Source organism: Pieris napi, chromosome 13 (assembly GCF_905475465.1).
Source record: "Pieris napi chromosome 13, ilPieNapi1.2, whole genome shotgun sequence".
Classification (NCBI taxonomy): domain Eukaryota; kingdom Metazoa; phylum Arthropoda; class Insecta; order Lepidoptera; family Pieridae; genus Pieris; species Pieris napi.
In genome coordinates, this window is record NC_062246.1 from 7994234 (window position 1) to 8018238 (window position 24005).

General features: G+C 33.0%; 2 protein-coding genes and 1 long non-coding RNA gene across 10 annotated transcripts in view; 2 read left to right on the top strand and 1 right to left on the bottom strand.

Moving 5' to 3' along the window:
• LOC125055448 (thyroid receptor-interacting protein 11-like) overlaps positions 1-11768 on the bottom strand; it is a 44069-nt gene extending 32301 nt beyond the window's left edge. Inside the window, exons 1-2 of the mRNA XM_047657911.1 lie at positions 11409-11768; positions 3341-3394 (exon numbers count right to left, since the gene is read on the bottom strand). Coding sequence (XP_047513867.1) covers positions 3341-3394; positions 11409-11579 — 225 coding nt within the window. The 5' untranslated portion in view covers positions 11580-11768. The remainder of the gene's footprint in view (positions 1-3340; positions 3395-11408) is intronic.
• Positions 11769-12021: 253 nt separating this feature from the next.
• Positions 12022-16817, top strand: LOC125055449 (zinc finger imprinted 3-like). Of its 5 annotated transcripts, XM_047657914.1 has the most exons (5): positions 12022-12136; positions 12415-12739; positions 13062-13808; positions 14031-15072; positions 15432-15585. In XM_047657914.1, exons 2-5 carry the CDS (start codon positions 12458-12460, stop codon positions 15452-15454), a joined length of 2094 nt encoding a protein of 697 aa, XP_047513870.1. In that variant the 5' UTR covers positions 12022-12136; positions 12415-12457; the 3' UTR covers positions 15455-15585. The 5 variants fall into 5 exon arrangements, with proteins under 5 accessions (XP_047513870.1, XP_047513868.1, XP_047513869.1 ...); XM_047657912.1 differs by lacking the exon at positions 14031-15072 and having other exon boundaries at positions 12023-12136; positions 15432-16817; XM_047657913.1 differs by lacking the exons at positions 12022-12136; positions 14031-15072 and having other exon boundaries at positions 12331-12739; positions 15432-16817.
• Positions 16818-17720: 903 nt separating this feature from the next.
• LOC125055453 lies at positions 17721-23341 on the top strand. 4 transcript variants are annotated; one of them, XR_007117894.1, is made up of 5 exons: positions 17721-18898; positions 19563-19651; positions 20430-20609; positions 21376-21440; positions 22608-23341. It is a non-coding gene; the product is annotated as an uncharacterized LOC125055453 (long non-coding RNA). The 4 variants fall into 4 exon arrangements; XR_007117892.1 differs by lacking the exon at positions 21376-21440; XR_007117895.1 differs by lacking the exon at positions 21376-21440 and having other exon boundaries at positions 19563-19621.
• Positions 23342-24005: the final 664 nt, after the last annotated feature.

Below are 24005 nucleotides of genomic sequence, written 5' to 3' on the forward strand. Positions count from 1 at the left end.
ATTATTTCCACCTACAATAAATACCGCACGTAGATAATCCACTGACTAACATTGCTATTACACCACTAGTGTAGATGTCATACAGCAAACAACGTGACTCAGTGAAAATAAGTAAAAAAAATAAAATCCAAACATAAATTACTAATCAGCGAGTAAACTTTACATTCTAAAAAGGTTAAGAAACTCACCCAAAGTTTGCGTACGGATATCCTACCCGCAACAACCCCGATAACCTTATATGAACTACGCCGACACAAAAAAATTAAGGCTCTTTTTGTATTAGCAGACGTCTACGACCGGTGACGTCTAAACGATAACTGACTCGCGAGGCGGCGCCTGCGACGACTGAAGTTTGAATACGCCTTCACGCACACACTGACATAGGTGTGAGTGACAAAGCCTTCATGAAAATGCAACGCGTTTACCGAACAAAGGTGCGATAATATCGGCTGTCAAAGTTCATAACGTCCTAAGCGATCAATAATCATGACAAAATTAATGAAAAGCATGTTGTTTTTTTCACGGTTTCTTCGAGACAAATAGAAATTGTGACGAATCGCTGCTCATTTAAATTATGTGCAAAGATTGAAAGATAATAGACTTGACTTAATAGCCGGGCATTAATATTGAGTCCCTATCAATAACTTATGCTAAAATATTACGAAAACTTAAGCATGCTCACTAGCGCATTAATTTTTCACGGCAATATTTCATATATTGCCCAATTTTTACTTCACCTATTTATTTTTTCTAACTAAAATTTATTTTTTTGTTCTACAAAAGGTTTTTTAAATGTCGCATTGCGAGACATAAATGTAAATTTGATATTTAAATCAGAATTTCACGTGTGAATAATTTATTAAAATATTTTTCTATATTAGGTATTTCGATCTTAAGGTGTTTTTTTTTAATATAATTAAATGCACAAGTTTGAAGGACAGGATGCAATAACGTAAAATATTCTATGTTAATTGAACGGATGGGTGCTCTATGACCTGTTTATGTTAATTTGAAATAATTTCAAAATTTAATCAGATACATTTAAATTAAACTTTAGATGTATTATTAAATGTTTTTGTTATATTTGACAAACAATCGATATACAGATAATAAAAAACATTTGGAAGGAGTGCAAAAATGTTTTACAACAATTCTTAGCAACAAAAAGATTAGATAGTCGCCTAAGAAAATTAAGTTTGAGAATCATAAAATTATTTAAAAGAACATATCTCATTCATATTATATCCCCATATTCATAAACTAACTATAATTATAAAGTCTTAAATAAGCATTGAACTTTTGGTTCTTATCACTCATGTGAGTAAAAGTGAAAAAAAAAATTCTATATAAAATAGTATATACCATACAATACTATAAAACTATAATAATTAAAATTATGTACGTACCGCATTCTCTAGAAGCACCACACAAAGCTCAGAGACCCTTATCACAAGCTTTTATAATAAACCTTATCACAGCGATCAATAGAATTATCTAAAACAACCAGTGGCCAATCGGCTTCATTTGTACTATATAAACTTAGTGGCGACTAAAAAATAAATTATTATTTACTCAGGTCCCACCTATCACCAAACTGAAGGGTTCGCAAAGCTAATATAGATCTAAATTAAAGTTTGTCCTGTTTACATATATTGTTTATAACACTAGAGCGATAAGGACACAAAATTTAATAGATATAGAGGCTCTAAGTAAAAATATATAATATACAGGGATTAAACCTAAATAAATTATAATATGCAAATTTAATGGCAACGCTTTTGACGGAAAAAGTATGGAATTATTGACCTAAACGCAAATCGTTGCTGTAGAATGATAACCTCGTATGTCCAGAGAACCAAACATTACAGGAAACGAAAAAAAATATTATTTTCGTATATGTTCGTTAAAATATTATTATGTGTTTTTCTACATAGTTGTAGATAGTGCAAAGGACTTGTTTATTAATAACATAAGTCCTTACTTCATGATTATACCAGTTAAATGACATAAGAGTCTAAATAAATGGTTTTTTGACATACGAGGTTATCATTCTAGTGACGAAACCGTAGGTGGTTTTTATTATTTAGTTAAACGAAACGTTAGTAAATGGCGTCCATTAAAATTCAAATAGATTTGGAACTATTGTCTATCCTCCTCATTAAGAGTTTAAAAAACGATAAAACATAAAACTAACTGTTTCCTGTTGCCCCAATACATTTTTTCCTTATTTTAACTACGCGCCTTTGCGAAGAATCAGATAAAACACGGTCGTTTTATAAAGAAACATATTCAGTATATATTATAATGTAGTTATAACTTAAACCTCACTATTAAGTAAATAATTATTTATTATATCGCGAACGGCGAAGGCACTATTGTAGAAGATTTTTTTAACTCCAAACAAAAGTACAAAACGTAGGATAAAGTTTGTTTTTAAAACCTTTCAATTTCCAAATTTTTTATATTGGTTTTTTATCTGTCAATAGATAAATATTACAATTTTATATTGTAAACTAGCGGCCAGTCCCGGCTTGTGTGGACCTTTTTTAAACACTTTTGTCATAAACGTACAGTAAATGCGGACATACCTAAATAATAATGGATTTAATAATAGTGTTATCGCTGTCTCCCTTTGTGTATGGGATGGCAACAAAATGATAACCGAATAAATAACATCAAGGGGTAATTTTTAAAAACATTTCACTGAGGTTTAGAATATATATCCTTATTTTTCTTGCAATTAAAATAGCTTATATTAATCGATGATAATGTAGCATTCAAATGTTGAAAGAATTTTTTAAATCGGTCCAGTACTTTTTGAGACAATTCCTAACATACAAATCTTTCCTTTTTATAATATTAGTATAGAAGTATAGATTAGAATACGGTTTTGGACAAAAAACATTTGTTAACATTACAAAACATCAAAAATTGAAGAATAATACAAATCCGACAAATAAATATAAAGTACAAGTTTATAATCTACTATCACAAAATAGAAATGCTAGCGGCTATGTGTGCCCGGCTGTGGCCCAACAAATTTTTGAATTGCGAAAATTACTGCTCGTGCGTTCAAAGAAAATATCGACCGACAGAAATTAAATTTCAATAAATATATAAATCTAAAGATAAAACCCATGTTGGGACACTTAATTAAAAGATTAAAACTCAGCTCAACAGCCTTTGGTTAATACCGTGCATAAATGTCTGCAACGTACTCGCGAGCCCTCTGGCCAGCATTGAGAGTGTCCATGGGCGTATCACTTAGAGACGTTCCGACAGAAGTTCCGACTCTTCTTATCCTAAGTGGGCTTGTTGAAGTATTACAATTGATACATACCTCAGATTGCAAGGAAGTTTGAAGTTCATCGTTCAGCTTCTTTAATGCAGCAATCTGAAAGAATATATATAAATTTAGAAGGCTAAGAAATCACCCAGATGAAACTAAGTACCACAGCTAGACACCAGCAGCAATTCATACTTAACAATAAAAATGATTACGATGCTGAAACAGCACATCCAAATCCGACTTTAATCAGATATAATTTTTATTTATTTATTATAGTACACATTATAGATAATACATTTTCTACAGTATAAGTTACTACTATTCTAAAATGCATGACGATTACGGTGAACATACATTTTACGAATCATTTACGTTTCATGATCATTTTTTAAATCTAATAGGCAAGTAGGTGATCAGCCTCCAGTGCCTGACACATGACTTTTTAGGTCTAAGACATGTCGGTTTCCTCACGATGTTTTCCTTCACCTATGCGCACATAGAAAGAAAGTCCATTGGTGCACAGCCGGGGATTAAACCTATGACCTCAAGTATGAGAGTCACACGCTGAAGCCACTAGCCCAACACTGCTCCTGAAATCGATGAAACCTAAAGTACCTAGTGAAAAATTATTATTCGCCTAGTACTTTTAAAACCCACAGTGCTTTTAAAACTGATCAGACCACTACCGATATACATGATATATTCTTTGAACGACTGATGACTGTGACGACTCATTGTTGTTCATGTTTGTCTAGTGGTTAGTACCCCTGACTCCGAAACCATGGGTCCCGGGTTCGATCCCCGGCTGAGACGAACGATGTGATGAGCATTTGGTGTTGTGCTTAGGTCTTGGGTGTTTAAATATGTATTTATATGTCTATCTATCTATAATATGTATGTATATCCGTTGCCTAGTACCCATAACACAAGCTTCACCAGCTTAGTATGGGACCAGGTCAATTGGTGTGAATTGTCTTTAAAAAAAAAAAATAATAAGTAGCGTTCATTGTGTTGTATTCGCGATGAATGAGAGAAGCCAGAACTCCTAGGTTGGTTTTTACAGACGGATCTTGAACCTTGCGGAAGAATAAGGAACGACAACATTTTGTCTAAACCTTCAAGGATATGTCCTAATTATAAGTTACTATTAACCAGTGGCGTAACTATACCATCTGGGGCCCTTGGCAAATCCTCTTTCGTGGCAATTCTTTTGATGGGGCCCTATCAATATATCGTCACGTTGTACTCAGTTTAATTTTTAAAAACTTCGAGATTTTCAGCGTACTCAACTACACGTTGTACATATCCCATTAATGGACATAGGCCTCCTCTCATAGGCGAGAGGGAATGGTCTGTAGTCCCCACGCTAGCCCAATGCGTATTGGAGACTTCAATCATCATCCATAGAACATAATATATCTTGGGCAGGGGCCATCTTGGGCCCGTGGCATTTTGCCAGCCCTGCCACCCTATTGTTACGCCACTGCTATTAACGTTGGAAATACCAGTGGTATAACGAATCGTATCTACAGAACGGGTAGTTAACAGCCGCTCTTCTCTTCAACGATTGCTATTACGACTGGTACGTTGATTATGTTCCGGGCGTTGTTAAAATATATTTTTTTAGCTATATAATAATAGTTTGGTTATATAATAAAAAAAATTTACTCTTATATATTTTTTAATTGCCATCTGTGACTGAGAAGCTAAACATCCAGAGAGTGTTCTTCCCTTTCCTAAAAAGGGACCTTTACCATAACCTAGACTGGGCTCATGATTCGCGTCACCGATATATTTACACAGTATACACGCTTTGATATAAATTAATAATATTTTTAGGGGGTGATGACGTTTGACACTCATTGACAGATGTCGCACAGATAAGAAGTGACGCCAAATATAGTATCATTTTGTCATTAATCAATATGCCCGTGTTAAGATTTAAATCTATTGTATTAAAAAACATTTCTTCTTTTATACGCTCTACGTGTAATGCTAAAATATAATAATGCCGTTATATGCTTAAGAACAAACTTAAAACAACAAAATGAACTTAGTACCTATTTAATAATAAGAAAAAGACAAGTAAAACTATTAATTTCCCAGAGAAGGAAAAATTACATATGAAATAGCGTATTAATATCATAACTTAAATTCTTAAAACTATTCATTAGTCAACAGTTTTAACTCACAAATAATAGATAATTTTTCATGGAAAATTACTTTTTAATTGTTACCTACCAATTAATTTAAATGGTACATTATTAATTTCTAAACGAGTTTGACGAAGCGACTGTTGTCATCAAAGTTAAAAAAAAACGTCGACCAATAGCATGTGAGTATTTTGAATTTTAAATTTGGAATGTAAATGCGAGCAGCCAATAGGTCAGAGTGGATTGTATTCGCACTGCTGCCTGTGTGTGTTACTTTGTTATCAGGGTTGTCATTTTGTAAAAATAAAAAGTTATATGCTCAGGTTTAAAATATTTTTTTTCTACAATATTAATTAAATTATATAGCCTGTTATCTAGCCCGTATATGTGTGCGAGTACAGAAATCTGGAATCAAATGACTTTAGTCTATTTGCAACAATGAAGTTATGTCGATATATTGGTCGATGACGCTCTTCCTTATGACTATATAACAACATATATTCACTGTATATTTATTGATACTATACAGTGAATATATGTTTGAAAATATTTTTTGATACTGACAGCCTTTTCACCTAGAATTTTTTATTGCTATCATTTTTCAATGTAGGGCAGTGGGTAGGTACATATAAAAAATGTTTAATTGATGATGGACTTAAAAAAAGTATTGTTAAAAACTAAATAGCAATTAAGTCAGACACCGTCATAGTTTTTAACCAATTTCAAAAACGAAGGAGTAGGTTTACAAATCGTTTTAGAGTATTGTTAATTTTTTTAAGAATAATTATGTAAACTGGCTGTTTCAATAGGTTTTTGTAGACTGTAGAGTATATTTTACCTTCGGCTGACCTAAGTCGTAATTCATTAAAAATTAAGCATCACAAATTCGGTCTTAAAATATCAATAAAAAAATTACTTAAATTAAAGCTTTTGGAAATAAAGACATTTCCAGAGAGATGTAACTTAAGCTTGTATAATATAAGTTATAATGTCAATCAAACTTAAATCTAGTTTCAAAAGCTGTCAAAACATTTTTTCTGTATGAAGTTTGACATATTTGACAGGGCCTAAGGTGACGTTTGCGACTTGAGACTGGAATTTAAGTATAGTTCAAAACAACACTTAATAATAAATATGGAATTGTTAATGGTATTGAAAACCTACATAACATTCTCTAGAATGTGAATTTACTTTGGGTCCTTCAAGAAAAGAGCGTACCAATTCTTAAAAGACCGGCAACGCATTCGCGAGCCCTCTGGCATTGAGTGTACATGGGCGGCGGTATCACTTAACATCAGGTGAGCCTCCTGCCCGTTTGCTCCCTGTTCTATAAAAAAAGTGTTCTATAGAAATAAAAATATATTTGTTCTTGTAAAATGCATTTATTACTGCTGAAACATTAAGGAGCGTTGTAAAGTTTGCACCAGTATAGTAGTTTTTGCGTTATCGAAAAGATTACCCTTAGGCACACCGTTCATAATATGAGTAGGTGAGGGACAAAGCTTTGTTATCGCAGATAAGGTGTTCAAACAAGATATACTGCTATCTACCCTACTCTAACGGACAAAATGCATCCTAGGGGTCACAGTATTATTTTCAGACAATAGCACCAAACGCTTAGATCTATATCTATAGTATATACCTACTGTAAACAGCAAATAAATGTCTAAAACATAAGTATCTAAGCACATGTGGTGTTAATTTTATTATACGAGAAACATTAAACAATTATTGAAAACTGACACATTTTTTGGTGATGATATTAAAGGAGAAATTCAACTCCTGAGTATCTATTAAAAAGTACTAAAATAATTATTATTCATGATAGCATCGTGACGGAAACTCATTAAAATTGGGACATGACAATGATAAAGAAACAATTTACATACAAACTGGTTTAACAAGTGTTAATGTTAATTATCTTTATATAAATTTATTGTTTAAAATTTTCTATTGGTACCTATGAATTGGAAAGGAATGGCGAATCAATTCAGAGATACGATCAAGCCATATTATATCATAAACGTGAAACTCCAGGAAGACATTGAGGATTCCTGATCAAGAAGGAACTCAAAAACACTATAGTGGAAATACTCGGTATATCAGAAAGGATCGCTATATTGAATGTTAGAATCCCTCCAGGCAGATAAACATGGTCTATAGTGCAAATATATTCACCAACTGAGCAATCAACTAGTTCAGAGATTGACCTGTCCTACTCATCCATTAACACCGCCTTAAAAGAACACACACACTAAAACTACATTATAATGGGCGATTTTAATGCACGAGTGGGAACCCCAAGAAACGGGGAAGATGTCATACTAAGTCCTAACAGTACTGGAAACTAACACGAAACGGGCATAAGATGATGGAAATGGCATTTGAAAATAATATGAACATAATGAATAGTGTATTCAAAAAAGAGCTTCCAGAAGATAGATATGGACACACCAGAAGGCCGATACAAAAATGAAACAGACTATTTTTAAACGAACGGACCCAAATCAATCGACGACTGTGGCAACATCTCTACCCTTAACTTCAACAGTAATCATAGAATGCTTAAAGCGTGTTTAAACGCATCATCCAGTAAAACATCCATAATGTACAGCAACACAAAAATAGCCAACATAAAAGAAACCCTCAAGTAAGTGTAGGAATCATCTCTTGAGCACCTAAAACCTAATCATAATACACGAGATACTAACAGCAAGATCGAAAACCAGGACTAAAACCAAATCACAGGACAATGGCCACATATCAGCTAAAGCAAAAGACCTCTTAGAAAAAAGATCAATATTAATTAAAATGACTTACAAAATCTATCAGATAACAAATACGGAAAACTAGCAAATAAATAAAGAGCCAAATGAAATTGAGACAGAGATCGTCTTAGACGTGACACTTTTAAAACACATCAACAAGACGGTGGCACAAAAAGGCTCTTAAGTTTTTATCTGACAATACATAGTGGGTACCTAATATGAAAGACCAATTTTGCAAGACAAGGACTATCTGATCGGATATTTTATCAATAGCCACAAAATTCTATGAGAACCTTTACACCAGCAAATATCATACTTACAATATAGACTTAAATAGCAACGATAATGCTCCTCATATACAAGAAGCAGAAATAAATAAAGCGATTGCATAATAAACAAAGCAAAATCACAGAAGAAGGATAAAGCATCCGGCCCTGACGGGATCAATAATGATCTGCTTCAAGTCTGCAAAAAAGAGATATCACCACTACTAAAATAAATACGGAGCACTCAACAAATTCCATTACAGTGGACCACATCAACGATCATCCTCCTTCACAAAAAAGGTGACAGGAGTGACATGAACAATTATAGGCCGATAAGCTTAATGTCCAACATCAATAAAGCTTTTGCGAAAGTAATTTTGCGGCGAATAACTAGAAATCTGGACGAAAATCAATCTATAGAGTAGGCTGGTTTCAGTGCGGGATATTCAACATTTGACCATATACTTACGGTAAGACAAAAATTTGAGAAAAAAAAAAAGAATTCAAAGTGCCGTTGCATCGTTGCTTCATCGACTACAACAAAGCATTCGACTCAATAGAGCACGAAAATATCTGGTACTACCTCTAAAATCAAGGAGTCGACCCAAAGTCCATCAGAATATTATAAAATATATACACGAATCTTTCCGCTAGAATAAAACTATAAAAAGTAGAAAACTAAATAAAATAAAACAAAGGTGTACGTCAAGGAGACCCCTATCACCTAAATTATTCACAGCTTTACTAGAAGAAATCTTCAGAGAATTAAAATGGGATGGGTACGGACTAAACATCAACGGGAACAACTAACACACATACGATTCGTCGATGACATCATACTATTTACTACAAACAAAAAGCATCTAAGAATTATGATCACAGACCTGGAGAGGAAAAGTCGCAAGGTAGGGCTAACAATGACCACCTCCAAAACTAAAGCCATGACGAATGCATAAGACGTTACTATTATTGTAAATGGAGAGTCAATTAATTATGTGAAAGAGTACACATACCTGGGCCAACAAATCTCAACCACTGATATAATGTCAAAAGAGATAGATACGAGAATTGGGAAAGCTTGGAAATGTTACTGGGCGCTTAAGGAAGTAATTAAAAACACAGAAATTAAAATAAACGTCAAAACAAAGCACATATAACACCTGCATACGTCCAGTCTTAACATACGGCAAACTTGGGCACTCACTAAAGAAGCATGCTAAATATCAGGAAGTCTGATAGAATTAGTAATAAAATCATAAGAAACGACACGAAAATTGAAGACGTCACAACGAGGATACGAAGATTGAAATGTAAATGGGCTGGTCATATAATAAGAGGTATAGAAAAGTGGAACAAAAAGATCTTATATTGGTACCCAAGACAGTTTCGTGGGAAGACGAAATAAAAACCGTAACTAAAAAAATGGACAAGGAAAGCTCAGAACAGAGCAGAGTAGAAAGAAATGGAGGAGGCCTTCGCCAAATTTGGGCAAACAGATGGGTTGACTGTGTCACCGACTCACTTGTGACACTAGTTCAAGATTAAAGTTATGTAAAATTTCTGTCTGAATAAAAGCTTATATTATTATAGCTATGAATTTGTAAAATCTTTTTTTTTATTTTCTTGAGCCACATAAATTTTCTTTTTGTTTTTTTTAAGTGTTTATCACAGAGCCTGATGTTTGGGAAAATTAGTGGAATGATGGAAGCTTTTGTCAATAAATTTATTCATTTAGTCACATGTTACATGTTGTCAAAAATCAAGCATGTGATCAAGTGACCATGGTTTTCCATGATGAGAGATAGAATCCTTGGCTTGTATTAGAATGCTTAGTAATAATTAGTTTTGGCACAAAAGGACAAAAACAACAAGTAATATAATATAAGCCAGTGGCCTTCTGTGCCATACATCTCAGATGTGCTTCATTCCTTACTGTATTGTGGGTCAGTATTAGTCCAATCTAATCAAAAGGGATCCAATATTAATTGTGCATATAGAAAATCCTTTAGTGCACATCTAAAGTTTAAAAGCACAATCTCTGATTGAAGTGTCCCATGCCTTGCTACTATGCTAATAGTGCCCATAGCAGTACTTGCAAATGTGTAAAATATTGATATTTAAGTGTAACAAGAGGAATAGTATAAGTTAGTACAAGCACATAGAAATTACAAGAACTAATTCTAGTAGCTTGTACCTGCTAACAACTATGTCAAGTACGTTATAACTTCATAAAAGCAGTCTGCTGTTAAGGTAAAATTCTACAAAATATTAATTGTCTTTATCTTATCAATGTGTCAAAAGTGTTAATAAAATTGATTTTCTTAGCAAAACTTAATATAAATTTTATGTTCAATCAGTTTTCTTTTTTTTCAACAATTTCAAATTAGATTGTGTTTTTATTTTTTCTCTTTTTTTCATATATTTTTAAGTTTATAAATTATAATTGAAGGCCATGTTTAATCATGAAGGTTAATTGTGAGGAAACCTGCAAATCTTAAATACAAAACTCCATCTATGTCAGGCATCCAAGGTTACCTCTGTATATAAATCACATTATTTGGAACATTCCGCATATATCATACTATATCAGCCTTATACGTCTTTTATAACAAAAGTACACATCTCATGTCTCTTTTCGTCACATTGTAAGCACAATTTGACAGTAAGAGTACTTCAGTTAGAGTGCAATTGGACTGATAAGTTTTATGAACAAGGGGGTAAGTTTTTTTAAAGTCAATTAACTATTTAGTAAATATATTAGACAATGAAATGGTATTTTCAAATAGCTTTTTCTATCCAGACGAGCTTAACCGCTTTAAATTATATTTTATGTGTGTTCTGATAAGTTCTAATAAAGTTATTATTAAAAACATAACCTTAAACTTAAATGTCAACAATAAGACAACAGTGCTGAGAAGGTTATTATCCTTACCTCGAGCTCTTGTTTTTCACATTTTTCTTGTAAATCACTAGTTATTGAATCATTTCGAGAAGCTTCTTCTTCATTAAGTGGTGCGACAGCCTCAGTTAAAACTTCCGTAGCAAAATTCGTGATTTGTCCTTTTATACTGTTCAAGCTTTGATTTAAATTAAGCCACGACATATTTAATTTATATTGTAAGATGTACGCATTACTAACAATCCAGTGTTGATGTTTTTTTCTCGTCAAAAAGATGTAAACAATAAATAAATTGCATTATTTTGCAATTGACAATACACCGTACAGTTGGCAAAACAGTTTCCATTAAAAAAACTAGTAGAGTTTTGACAGTGATACTTGACAGTAGGAAGTCAGCTGATTTTGTTATGATGCAAATATCACAATGATAATAAAAAAAGTGACTTATAAATTAATGAAAGTGTCTGTTCCTTAGAAGTTTGAATTTATATTTTTATCTCATTAAAAACCTAGTAGAATTTGTGTGGAAAGAGAACCAACGAAACAGTTAAGCAAACTAATATAATTCTTATTCGCTACGTTCTTTACTGATTTTCACTTCACTTCTACTCAAATCTGACATTTAACATACAGATCGATCCATGGATTTGACGCAAAGGTTAACATTTAAGTTTTGATCAAAACGGCTAATTGTCATTTGTCAACTCTTTTGGTTATCTCTTGTCGTTCTGTGACTGTGTCGCTCGTCGCTGGGTAATTAGGTAAGAAATAAGAATATGTAAATTTAATATTTCAATATGTTACTAGATTTATATTGTCTTAAAATATATTACTACGACAACTTACTTAAAAATATAAATTGAAAATAGAAGGCCGATGTAATTTATAACAGCTTCCTGTAAAAGTTATCTGTTTTTACTAAAAATGGCGACTATCATCAATTGACAAAGTGACATATTATGAATTGTTTCATGTTTGGTTTTAACTTTTAACTTGAGTAGAACTAAATATTTTACTATTATTAATTATTTTTTTACAGCAAGGCTTTTAGGTCTGTTAATAGTATATATTATGACAATAATATGATGGAGCCCGAAAGTGAAAAAGAAATAAATATATATTCAGAAATACACAGACCAACTAAATATTTTATGACCCCGAAATTCGAAATTAAGGACACATTAACATCGAAAGATGCAGTTAAATTTCTTCTTGATGGCACTTTAAGATTGCGAGTATGCAAATATTGTTTAAACATAACTCCAAATCTAAATGAACTTGATGAAATAATTGTAGTGGCGGGAAAATGTGGGCTTTATGAAGTCACTATTAAAGATATTGTAGCCAGTTTTTATCCTGTCAAGGTAAGTCTAGTTATATATAAGTTGAAAGTAAAAAAAATGCGTTATTAATTTCGGCCACGGGTGCAATTTTTTTTACCTCTAATAAGATTTGAGGTTATGAACTCATAGTATGAGAACATACTATATATGCAGAAATAATTAACATTTCTATTTATAAAAGCTCTATAGAGTAATTCATAAACACATCCGATGATCTCAGATTTCATTGATAAAAAATACAGTAGAATGCTTTTAATGGCAAAACAGAAGTAGAAAGATGCAACGCTTGACAATTATTTTTTCTAAATGGTCATGCTAACTTAAGCATATTTTCTGTTTTCAGGTTAGCTGTGATACAAATTTTCCAAATAAGATATGTAGTGACTGCTTAGACAGAGCTTTTCAATGCTATCTTTTCACCCAGCAATGTGATCAAGCTGGGAGGGCCTTACATAATTACTTAGAAGATTTAAATGACAAGTTTAATAAACTAGATCCAATGGAGCCTCTAAAAAGGCGTGGAAAACCTAAACTTTATTTTAATCACAATGTACTTAATATGGAATGTAAAAATGTCATAGATTATGCGGAACCTGTTATAAATCTGATAAATTTAAATGCTCTACCTAATAATTCGGAATTAACTGAATTAGAATGTCCAAAATGCTGGCAAGTGCTTCCAAATATCACATCTCTAGTAAACCATGAAAAGTCTCATCCAAAATCAATGTGGTATTATTGTAAACAGTGTGGAAAGGCTTTTGTTAAATACACCCAATTAAAAAAACACAAGCGAAATGAGCATTCTGTAAAAATTGAAGATATCAAATTAGAAAAATATATATTCACATGTAAACAGTGTGGGATATCTAATGAGTCACTATCAAAACATTTACTACATGTAGAAAAACATAGTTTTACAAAGACATTGGGTGAATTGATTATGAATCCAAAAGGAAACTGTGCAATGTGCTTTAACAAGGCTTACAATATGGTTTATCTTAATGAGACTATGCATATGCATGGCGGTGGAGCTGGACTTATGGGAGAGAAAAGTATTTCTAATATTGTTACTACTGTGTTTCCAGATGTGAGTATGAAAATATTCTCTTTTTGTAAAATGTTAAAGATTTTTTATTTACTATCAAGTTAACCTGTTTAGACATAAAGTTATTTTTAGTATATATTAATTCCATCTAAGATTTATGTTCTGTATTCGTATCCAAGTTAAATGAACATGTAATAGATAACTTGTATTATTGGTATATGTATTACATGGGGCTTAAATGTAATGCAAACTGTAATTTTGTAGAAATCATATACATATCGAGAATGTTCTATACCAACATGTCCATCTAATTTGCACGTAATCAAATGCAAAGTGGACATCTCAGGAAAGTCTATCAAGAAAATGAAGATTGATTTAGGAAACACTCAACTTAAAATTATTAATATAGAATGTGTTAAAAGATTTCTCTTTTCAAAACCTCAATCAGACATTGATAGAATATTTGCCAATATTAATAATAAGGAAAATAGAGATAGTATTTTCAAACATAGTAAATTAATAAATGCAGACGTTGCCATCAATAAATATGAAAATGAAACATCTTTTAAATCATGTCAAGAACTAATTAAGCCTGATTTGACAGAGAATGCAATAAATTTGTCAGAAGAGGCTGTAGCGGATGAAACTCGTGTAAAAAATATATTCCAATCTTATTTAGAGCCAATTTTAACAGAAAATTATAAATTAAAAGTTGGGGAAAATAATTACAGAAATTGCAATATTTGTTGGGTATTTAAGAAACCTACTTGTCTATCCTGCAAACAATACATTATGAAAACACATGAATTTCAAAATGAAGAAAGAGAACTGCAGAAAAAGAGCTGTAATTCATGTTATATATTTTCAAAAGTTGGATTTTGTGATGTCTGTCACAATATAGTAGAAGTGGACAAGGATCATAATAAAAAAATGGTAGTATCAGATGAGACAATTGACAAAACAACTGTTTGGCTATGTAATATATGTCTTCGCAATAATATTAACACAGAAACATGCATTTGCTGTGAAGAAAACAGAACTCAAAATAAATATGTAAAAAATGTTGTAAATGTAAGAAATATGTTTACTGCAACATTACCATATGAAATAATAAAGGAAAACCATCTACCAGTTAAAGATGTGGAGGGTATGCCAACTAATTCCAAAAGCACTGAAACTTTAAAACAACTTAATAACACAGATTCACATAACAAAAAACTTGCAAGTTATTCAAGTTCTGCTGAAAGCCCAATGGATATTGAAATGGACCTACCAATTTATGAAGAAGAAATGTATTTTGAAGAAAGTAAGCTTAGAGATATTGCAAGATGTTACTATCAGAAATCAATAAACATTAATATAAAGTGTTTACATGAACAAGATAAATCAAGCCATCATATAATATTGCTACAGATACAAACTGGAACAATAGAAAATTAAAAAAGCCAATGCGAAGAATTTCATCTTTAAGAAAATAATATCTTCTTTCTTCAATAATAATTTATGCTTACTTCTAGGCCATGTGGCAGGCATCTATTGAATGTTACAAATGTCAAACTTTTTTAATTAGGTATTCTTTAGCATAAGTGTGCTTTAATTTATTCCATTTCACTTGTACACACATGCTTTTTTAGTATTTATTTTAAACTTTATTTTTTGTTGCAGATTACATTACACTACTCTCTTGAAGATAAAATTTGCAAACAATGTCTAAATAAACTTATAACTTCGTACATCTTTATACTAAATATTAGAAATAATAGAAATAGACTTGATGAATGTGTAGGTACTATGGTAGAAACCTTAAAGCATGTTGACGAAAATAAAAATATTTTAATTGAAGTAAACCAAAATGTAGTTTTCCCAGCAATCAGGGAAGACTTACTAGTGAAAGAAGGTGCAGAAGAATTTTTGGAAGATGAGTTTAGGATTCCCGATTCAGATACCGATAGTGATGCTATAAGCACCCATAGTACTTCAACAGATGATATTATTAGAGATAATCCAGCTCGTAATGCCACAAAAACATATGCAAAAAGAGTTTCTTTAAATGGATTTCAACAGTCAATGCCTATTGATAAAAATTTAGTTGTTAAAACAAATGAAAGAAAACAAAAGTGTCTCAAAAAACGCTTACAAAAATTTACATGCCCTCTATGTTATAGACACTTTGTGTCAGATTATTTTCTTAAAAAGCATGTAATAAGGCATGTTTATGTAACAACAGAGTGTAGTTTATGCAACAAGAAGTTTAAATCTAACTTTGACTGTACAGAACATAGAAAAGTTGTTCACATACTCAATTTAAAAACATTTACCAGCTGTGGGATTTGTGGTAGATCTTTTCAAAATATGGACAAATTGAAAAATCATTACAAAAAGCATTCATTTGTAGAATGCCCACTATGTAATAAATTTTTTAAATCTCAACCATTTCTTGCTAAGCATATGGTGAGACATCAGATGAAATTCAATACTAATAGAAAGCATATTGAAACTTGTAGTTTTTGTGAAAGAGATTATTCAAATGAAAATGAACTCTCACTACATGTAAACAAGGTCCACCTTCAAATCAAACCTTATAATTGTGATATGTGTGAAAAACAGTTTTACACAGAACAAAATTTGCGAAGTCATAAAAAATTGCACAACGTTAGATCCAGAGAACAGTGCACATTTTGTCATAAAACATTCATGTGTAGAAAGTCACTTGTTATTCATTTACGAAAACATATTGACATTAAGCCTCATTATTGTCCAGTGTGTTCAAAATCTTTTTATAGTGAGTCAAGTATGAAATGTCATATGAAAAAATTGCACGGAGGAAGATATTGCTGCAGGCTATGCAGACATATAGTTAATAGTAACATTGATTTAAAAAATCATTTAAAAGTAGCTCATACATATAAGCAATTGAGTTAGCATTTATTTGAGTCATTGATAGCTGAAATATTAGGTGTAATAAGTTCAGTGTTATCGTGATTTACAAAATTATGATTTATATTTAACAATGTATATTGCATGAAACATATTAAATATTTTACAATATAATGAAATTTGTTTACTTTAGAAAAATACATTTTTAGTTTATATGCAATATTAACTTTTTTCTAACTAAGAAAATATTGTTTATTTTTGTAATTATAAACTTAGTAGGTATGAAGATATCCTATAAATTATGTCTTGTGTATTTATACTGATTTATTTATATATATAAATTCTAATTAAACTCCTAAACGGCTAGACCGATTTTGATGTTTTTTTTTCTATGTATTCAAGTGGATTTGAGAATGTGTGCATTGGTCAACGTCACACGTTAGTCGGGTCCGCTAGTAAAGCATATATGCTAAGTATTGATACATTAAAAGCTAGCAGTTTTTATGTATATAATGTTAATTTACAAAAGTAATATTAAAATTTTGACATTCTAGAAGACCTTTATTTCCTTGTTTGTATGTGGTTAATGATAATAATTAATTTACAGTATTTTATTAATATGCATCAGAGATTAAATCTTAACCCCGGTAACAAACTTATTTTAAACCTGTATCTGATTTCTAAAGATATTTTTTATTCCTCGATTATGTGTTTAAAGTTTAAACCTTAATGTCATATCAAAGTTATATGAAAAACTGATATCAATCTTTAACATTATCTTCTCAGTTTTTTTTCATAACAGCTAAGGCCATCAGCTTTCTATGCCTGACACATCTGTTTTTTCTTGAGTCTATGGCATGACGTTTCCCTTCACAGTGTAAGTGACATAGAAATAGGAAGTACTTTCACGTAAGTCATGGTTTGCCTACTCCGCTGGAGTCTTGTTGATGAATTTGTGAATCTAAATGAATGTATACAATACAACTGAGAAAAAATGTGTGGTTTAAAGCACGTTCTATAGGAAAACCGTTTCGCTTGGTTCTACTTTGGTTTATTTATTCGTTAATCTTTATTTAGATTGTGTTAATGCATTTGTTAGATTTTGAGTAATAAGGGTAAAATATAATAAAAAAGTAGCCAAGTAGCCAAAAGCCTATTCGTATAAGAAATTTTTGATAACAACCTGACTCGGTAATGTAAGACTTGCTATAAGCTAGCCAAACTGATTCACCAAATAAAATAAAGTCTTCATAATTATAAATATGTATTGCGTATTAAAATGAAACAGTATATTGTTCCTGTCAAAATTTTCTAAAGACTAACTTTTCTTTGACTTTTTAAATGCTATTAAAATAATCATACAGTTATGTGCCTAATGGTTAAGAATATAATGGTTAAAAATAGAATTACTATAAGGTAATTCGTCCTTCTTACTCTCTCTCAACCGGTCTCAATCGCTCTCTCCCTTTTCTTCGACAAAAACGCTACACATCTTCGTGACGTTCCGTAAATAATTTTACCCTCATGGGCCTATAGAAGTTTCAGAAGTTAATATTCCATTCTCTTCGCCAATTCCTGTTCACTTATTGCATAACTGCTAGAGGAAGGAATCTGAAATAATGCTTAATAAACTAAAACAGGCTCAAGGAAATTTTTCGAGGAAGCCATTCAGATATCCCACGGTCAGATTCGATGACCAAACGTATACTTGTTCAGTACAAAAGTTATATATTCTTGTAACATGACCTCGATTCGATAAACACTGAGCAAGAAAGCATCTACCCAGTATACAAAATCAACCACCAAACATTCATACTTTAAAACCCGAAAAATACGCACTGTCTTTCCTCTAACAAAATATTATAAATTTGACTAACTCTGCTATCAGAACTCGGTTACGGTGCCACAGAATGTATTTTATTAGGTTTTCTTTTACTGTATATATTAATGTAGGTAGTTTATGTTCTTTTTTTGCACAAACTCGCTAACATTATTTTAGTTAAAAGATAATAATCGTATATATCTACAATATTAAAAAAAATACGACCTTCAATGGGTATTACGGTGCATTTTGCTACCGTAATTATAATCGTACGGTAGGTGGTAGTTCTTTGCTGTAGTTACGGTGCAGTTGGCAACACTGCTGGGCATTATTGATTTTTACTAGGAAAGCGTAGCTATATTTGTATTATTAGATTCAGTCCTTTGTTTCCTGGTTAGTTAAAAGCTAGTGCTCAGGACATCGAGAGGCATGAGTAAGTAATTTTAATCTGAAATATTATAAATTAGGATCTTCATTAGACTTCAATTTAGTACAAGATAAAACAGTATGTATTGTAATTTATTTGATTTGTAATATTTTAAATGATTATATCTATATAATTTCTGTAACTTATTGATAAAAAATTTTGTCTGTGTTTCTTTAATTGCTATTGATAAAAGTTTTTCATGGAACAGTTATATTTTTTTTTATTACCAGGACCTACGGGTATTGATAAACAATTTTATTATACTTTAATTCTAGAACAATCAATTTTTGGAGTGTTGCACTTCTTCTCAATTCTTTTCATTACTGTTTCATAGCGTTGCCTGGAAGAGATTAAGTTTATTGTTAATATCATAATTTAACTGTGTAAATAAATAAATAACAGAGTTTCTCTCCAGTTTTAATATCCTCGATTTGCATCAGGCAGTTAATGCGAATATAATTTATTCTATGTTGGTGAATTAATTAAATTTACAATTTATCGAGAACAACTAAAAAATGATTTCATATTCACTGTTATTGTAAGACAGCTCTAAAACATAAATATTAGAATCAAAGTATCCCCTTTATTCATAGAAACTGTAATTGTACTCCTTTAACTAAAGTTCTTGTCTAAATTCATCCTTTCATTTTTATTATTTTTTAATGAACAGATGGCGTTGTGCATATGTACTGTGTTGTGATTGACTATTCCGCGACGGCCCAAGCCGAGGTACGAGTCTCGCCCCCCATGCCTTCCCCGGTGAGGGCGGTTTTTTACCCTACTCTGATTTTGATTATTATTTGTCGTTAGCTACGGTGAACGGATCGTCCAAATCCGTTAGGACATGTCGGGGCCTCCTACGGGCCTTTTTTTGTCGGGAAGGGGTAATAAAATTTACGCACCAACGGGTTGGGTTAATGTTTAGCTTTGTCGAAGTGGCGTGTGGACGCCAACTTCATCCATTGGGCTATGGTAGAGAATAAATTTTCAATACAAAGTGTTTATTGGTTAACTGTCAAAGATATTTTTGACTGAACCTATTTTTATAAATGAAGTAGCTGCCCCCGCGAACTTCGTTTCTCCTTAATTCCTAGCCTACCTTTTTAGTACAAACCAACATGGAACCTTTTGCTATGCTACTCCAGAGACTGTCCGGTTCCCCGGAATAAAAACTTTTAGGTTTTTCTGTGATGTTTCTCTATATAAACCTCAGAGTTCAAGTTATATTATGTTCTTAGCTAACAAATAAAAAATAGGGGTTGATCGTAGAGGTTAGATTAAAATTAAGCATTCTATGTATTTTTGTATGCAGTATCATAAAAAAATTAAAACAAAAAAACATTTTCTTTAGATTTGAAAGATAGGTAGTACTAGCCGATTCTCAGACTTAGAGCGTACCAATTCTTAAAGGCCGCAACGCACTCGCAAGTCTTCTGGCATTAAGAGTGTTCTTGGGTGGTATCGCCTAATATCAGGTGAGCCTCCTGCTCGTTTGCCCCCTGTTCTATAACGGCGCTTGTCTTTATAATGATTTCAGGTATTCCTCAAAATGTTGGACAAGTGTTTTGAAAATGTCTGCGAGTTGGATTTGATATTTCATGCTGACGCCACCCACCAGGTGTTGGATGACCTGGTTATGGGCGGAATGGTGTCACAGACGAACATGGTGGATATATTGTGCAGAGTGTAAGAGCAGAATAAGATGCAAAAGGCTGAGGTGAGAAGAAGCTGCAATTCTTATTCGTTTCGTGTTCCACGGATCATGTTTGTTATAGCCTCGGATGCCCCTTTGCGCCCTTGGAGCTACTTTAGAAGAACACTGTGAGACGTGAGGGCCATCCTTTTGAAGTGTGCGTGCGGTCCACACGACAAAACGATGGACCTGACGTTTTGCTGCCCCCCACGGAGAAGAAAGAAGACAAGAAGAAAAGAACAGCTTTAATTATCCATTAAAATTTTGTTGAAAAATAATAAAAAAAATTATCGGGTGGAGACCCTTCATCACTTAAGGGTTTGAAAGATAGATAGATAGTAGCTGATTCTCTGACTTAGAGCGTACCAATTCCTTAAAGGCCGGCAACGCACTCGCGAGCCCTCTGGCAGATTGTACGGTGAGAAGAAGCTGCTATTCTTATTCGTTTCGTTTTCCACTGATCATGTTTCCTATAATATAAATGTTTCTTATAGCCTCGGATGTCCCTTTGCGCCCATGGAGCTACTTCAGAAGAACACTGTGAGACGTGAGGGCCACCCTTTTGAAGTGTGCGTGCGGTCCACACGACAAAACGGTGGACCTAACGTTTTACTGCCCCCCACGGAGAAGAAAGAAGACAAGAAGAAAAGAACAGTTTTAATTAACATTACAATTTTGTTAAAAAATAAAAAATAAAATTATCGGGTGGACACTCTTTATCACTTAGGGGTTTAAAAGATAGATAGATAGTAGCCGATTCTCAGACTTAGAGCGTACCAATTCTTAAAAGGCCGGCAACGCACTCGCGAGCCCTCTGGCAGATTGTACGAGCAGAATAAGATGCAAAAGGCTGAGGTGAGAAGAAGCTGCAATTCTTATTCGTTTCGTGTTCCACGGATCATGTTTCCTATATAAATGTTTCTTATAGCCTCGGATGTCCCTTTGCGCCCTTGGGGCTACTTTAGAAGAACACTGTGAGACGTGAGGGCCACCCTTTTGAAGTGTGCGTGCGGTCCACACGACAAAACGGTGGACCTGACGTTTTGCTGCCTCCCACGGAGAAGAAAGAAGACAAGAAGAAAAGAACAGTTTTAATTAACATTACAATTTTGTTAAAAAATAAAAAATAAAATTATCGGGTGGAGACTCTTTATCACTTAGGGGTTTGAAAGATAGATAGATAGTAGCCGATTCTCAGACTTAGAGCGTACCAATTCTTTAAAGGCCGGCAACGCACTCGCGAGCCCTCTGGCAGATTGTACGGTGAGAAGAAGCTGCTATTCTTATTCGTTTCGTTTTCCACTGATCATGTTTCCTATAATATAAATGTTTCTTATAGCGTCGGATGTCCCTTTGCTCCCATGGAGCTACTTCAGAAGAACACTGTGAGACGTGAGGGCCATCCTTTTGAAGTGTGCGTGCGGTCCACACGACAAAACGATGGATCTGACGTTTTACTGCCCCCCACGGAGAAGAAAGAAAACAAGAAGAAAATAACAGCTTTAATTATCCATTAAAATGTTGAGAAAATCATTACTTACTCATTAGATAGGGTTGGGTATTTGAGGTTGTTGCTACCCGTTTTGTTATTTTAACATTGCTACGTCATTATAGCTCGACAATTTTGATACTTGAACTAGTCTGAAACCACGCCCTTCCTCGGACTCAATTTTCAAATTAAACATAATTCATAAAAATCGATTCAGTGGACACTCTGCATGTTTTACCGCATTCACCATGGAGTGTTCAGAGTTGTTCCGATTCTGCAGGTGACTTTCATCAGACTTTGGAAAATGAATTTCCTATCCATATCACCTGGACGTCCGACGTTCCACAATCGTTAAAAACGGTTTGCCAACAGCCCATTTATTAAAGAGTGTACAAATTTTTAAAATGCAGGCAACCCAGTTGCGATCCTTCAATTCAATGGGCGGCACTTCAATTCACATCACCCTCCTGCCCGTTTGCCCCCTGTTTTTAGGAATAAAAAATTAACATCTAATGCGTTTTAATCGTATTTAGGCGGGAATCTCGGCGGCACCGGCGAGGACCGTGTCAGCTGTCAAAAGCATGAATTTACCACAACATTTGAGGGATATGAAACTGCCAGATCTGCCCCAGGCAATCAAGAGAAAATTAGAAGTGTCCTTTTTAACCATTTCAGATTTATTGGTGATAGATGAACAGGAAGTAAACAATCGTGTCCATAAAAAACCGTCTTTCAACACTTTATGACCAACGCATCCTGATTTTTTTGCACATGTAACACGCATAGGCCCAGAAGGTTTAGAAAAACTCGTCGTGACTGGCAGAGTGGAGGGCACCAGACCTCGAGGCCGATCCCCTACTCACTGGGGAGAGTGGAGGAAGTTGTGTGGCACCACTAATCTTCAGAAATGAGGAGTGTGACTGAAGGAGAATCGATTAATAAATTGTTATTTACATTTAGAAATTCAAATTAAAAGTACAAAGACAAAACGCTGCCTAAACAAGATGGCGTCGCAGATGTTGGAAGGTCGTGGTGCTGTCCACATACAATTGTCTATGATGCATTGCATTTAAATTTGGAATATCTTTCTTTTATTTTTAGATGTGCGGTGTCATTTAATACAGTCTTATATATTTCCTCATACAAGTAAACACAATGTTTTCAAGTATTATTTGCATTTTAATTAATTGCTATAGCCACAAGTCCACCCTATCAGCAGACATGTCATGCTTGTCAAGCGTCAAATTTTAATAAACATTGAAATTTATATTTTTTACTAAATTTTTTGATAATTTATAAAACCAATTATAATAATTAATAAAATTTAAGTACAAAACGTTTTATATAGATATCTCAACACTTTTCATATATAAATACTTTACTGTTAGCTCTGACACATCGTTGTTTTGACGCATAATGGCACAGACTAGGTATGCTAAAAACGGATGACAATTGACAGACAGATAGGATGTGGAGGAAAAAACGTAGTCCTACAGCTAGGGCGGGTAAATAGTTAATTTCCTTGGAGTACGATTTTTGTAGTTGGTGTACGATCATGCGATTTTTTCATCTGGCAGCCCTGGACCAAATGGACATTGGACAATAATTGAAATTTGAATTTGAAATATATATTCTAGCAAGCGTTGCTGTGGCTAAGGTTTTTGTTATTTTACATAGTAGCAACTAGCAAACTATTCGAGGGAACCGGTTGGAGAACACCAGTCATGGGGACCACCATGCTTTATTGGTGGTTATGCCATTAAATTGTAGCTTATGTGAAACGTTGGTACTTTCAACACAGCGCCATCTGTTAGAATTGTGACTATGAAATAATAAACAAATATTTTGCAATATAATAATATTGCGGGTATAAAATATAAATTGAGATGTAAGCTATCCTATCTTTTAAGTTGGATCAACTACACACGGTG

Bases quoted from the DNA above. Each gene is read 5' to 3' on its own strand.
- LOC125055449 (XM_047657912.1), top strand. From the start codon at position 12,458: ATGATGGAGCCCGAAAGTGAAAAAGAAATAAATATATATTCAGAAATA. The intron at 12,740-13,061 runs GTAAGTCTAGTT...TTCTGTTTTCAG, and splicing joins CCAGTTTTTATCCTGTCAAG to GTTAGCTGTGATACAAATTT. The intron at 13,809-15,431 runs GTGAGTATGAAA...TTTTTGTTGCAG, and splicing joins TTACTACTGTGTTTCCAGAT to ATTACATTACACTACTCTCT.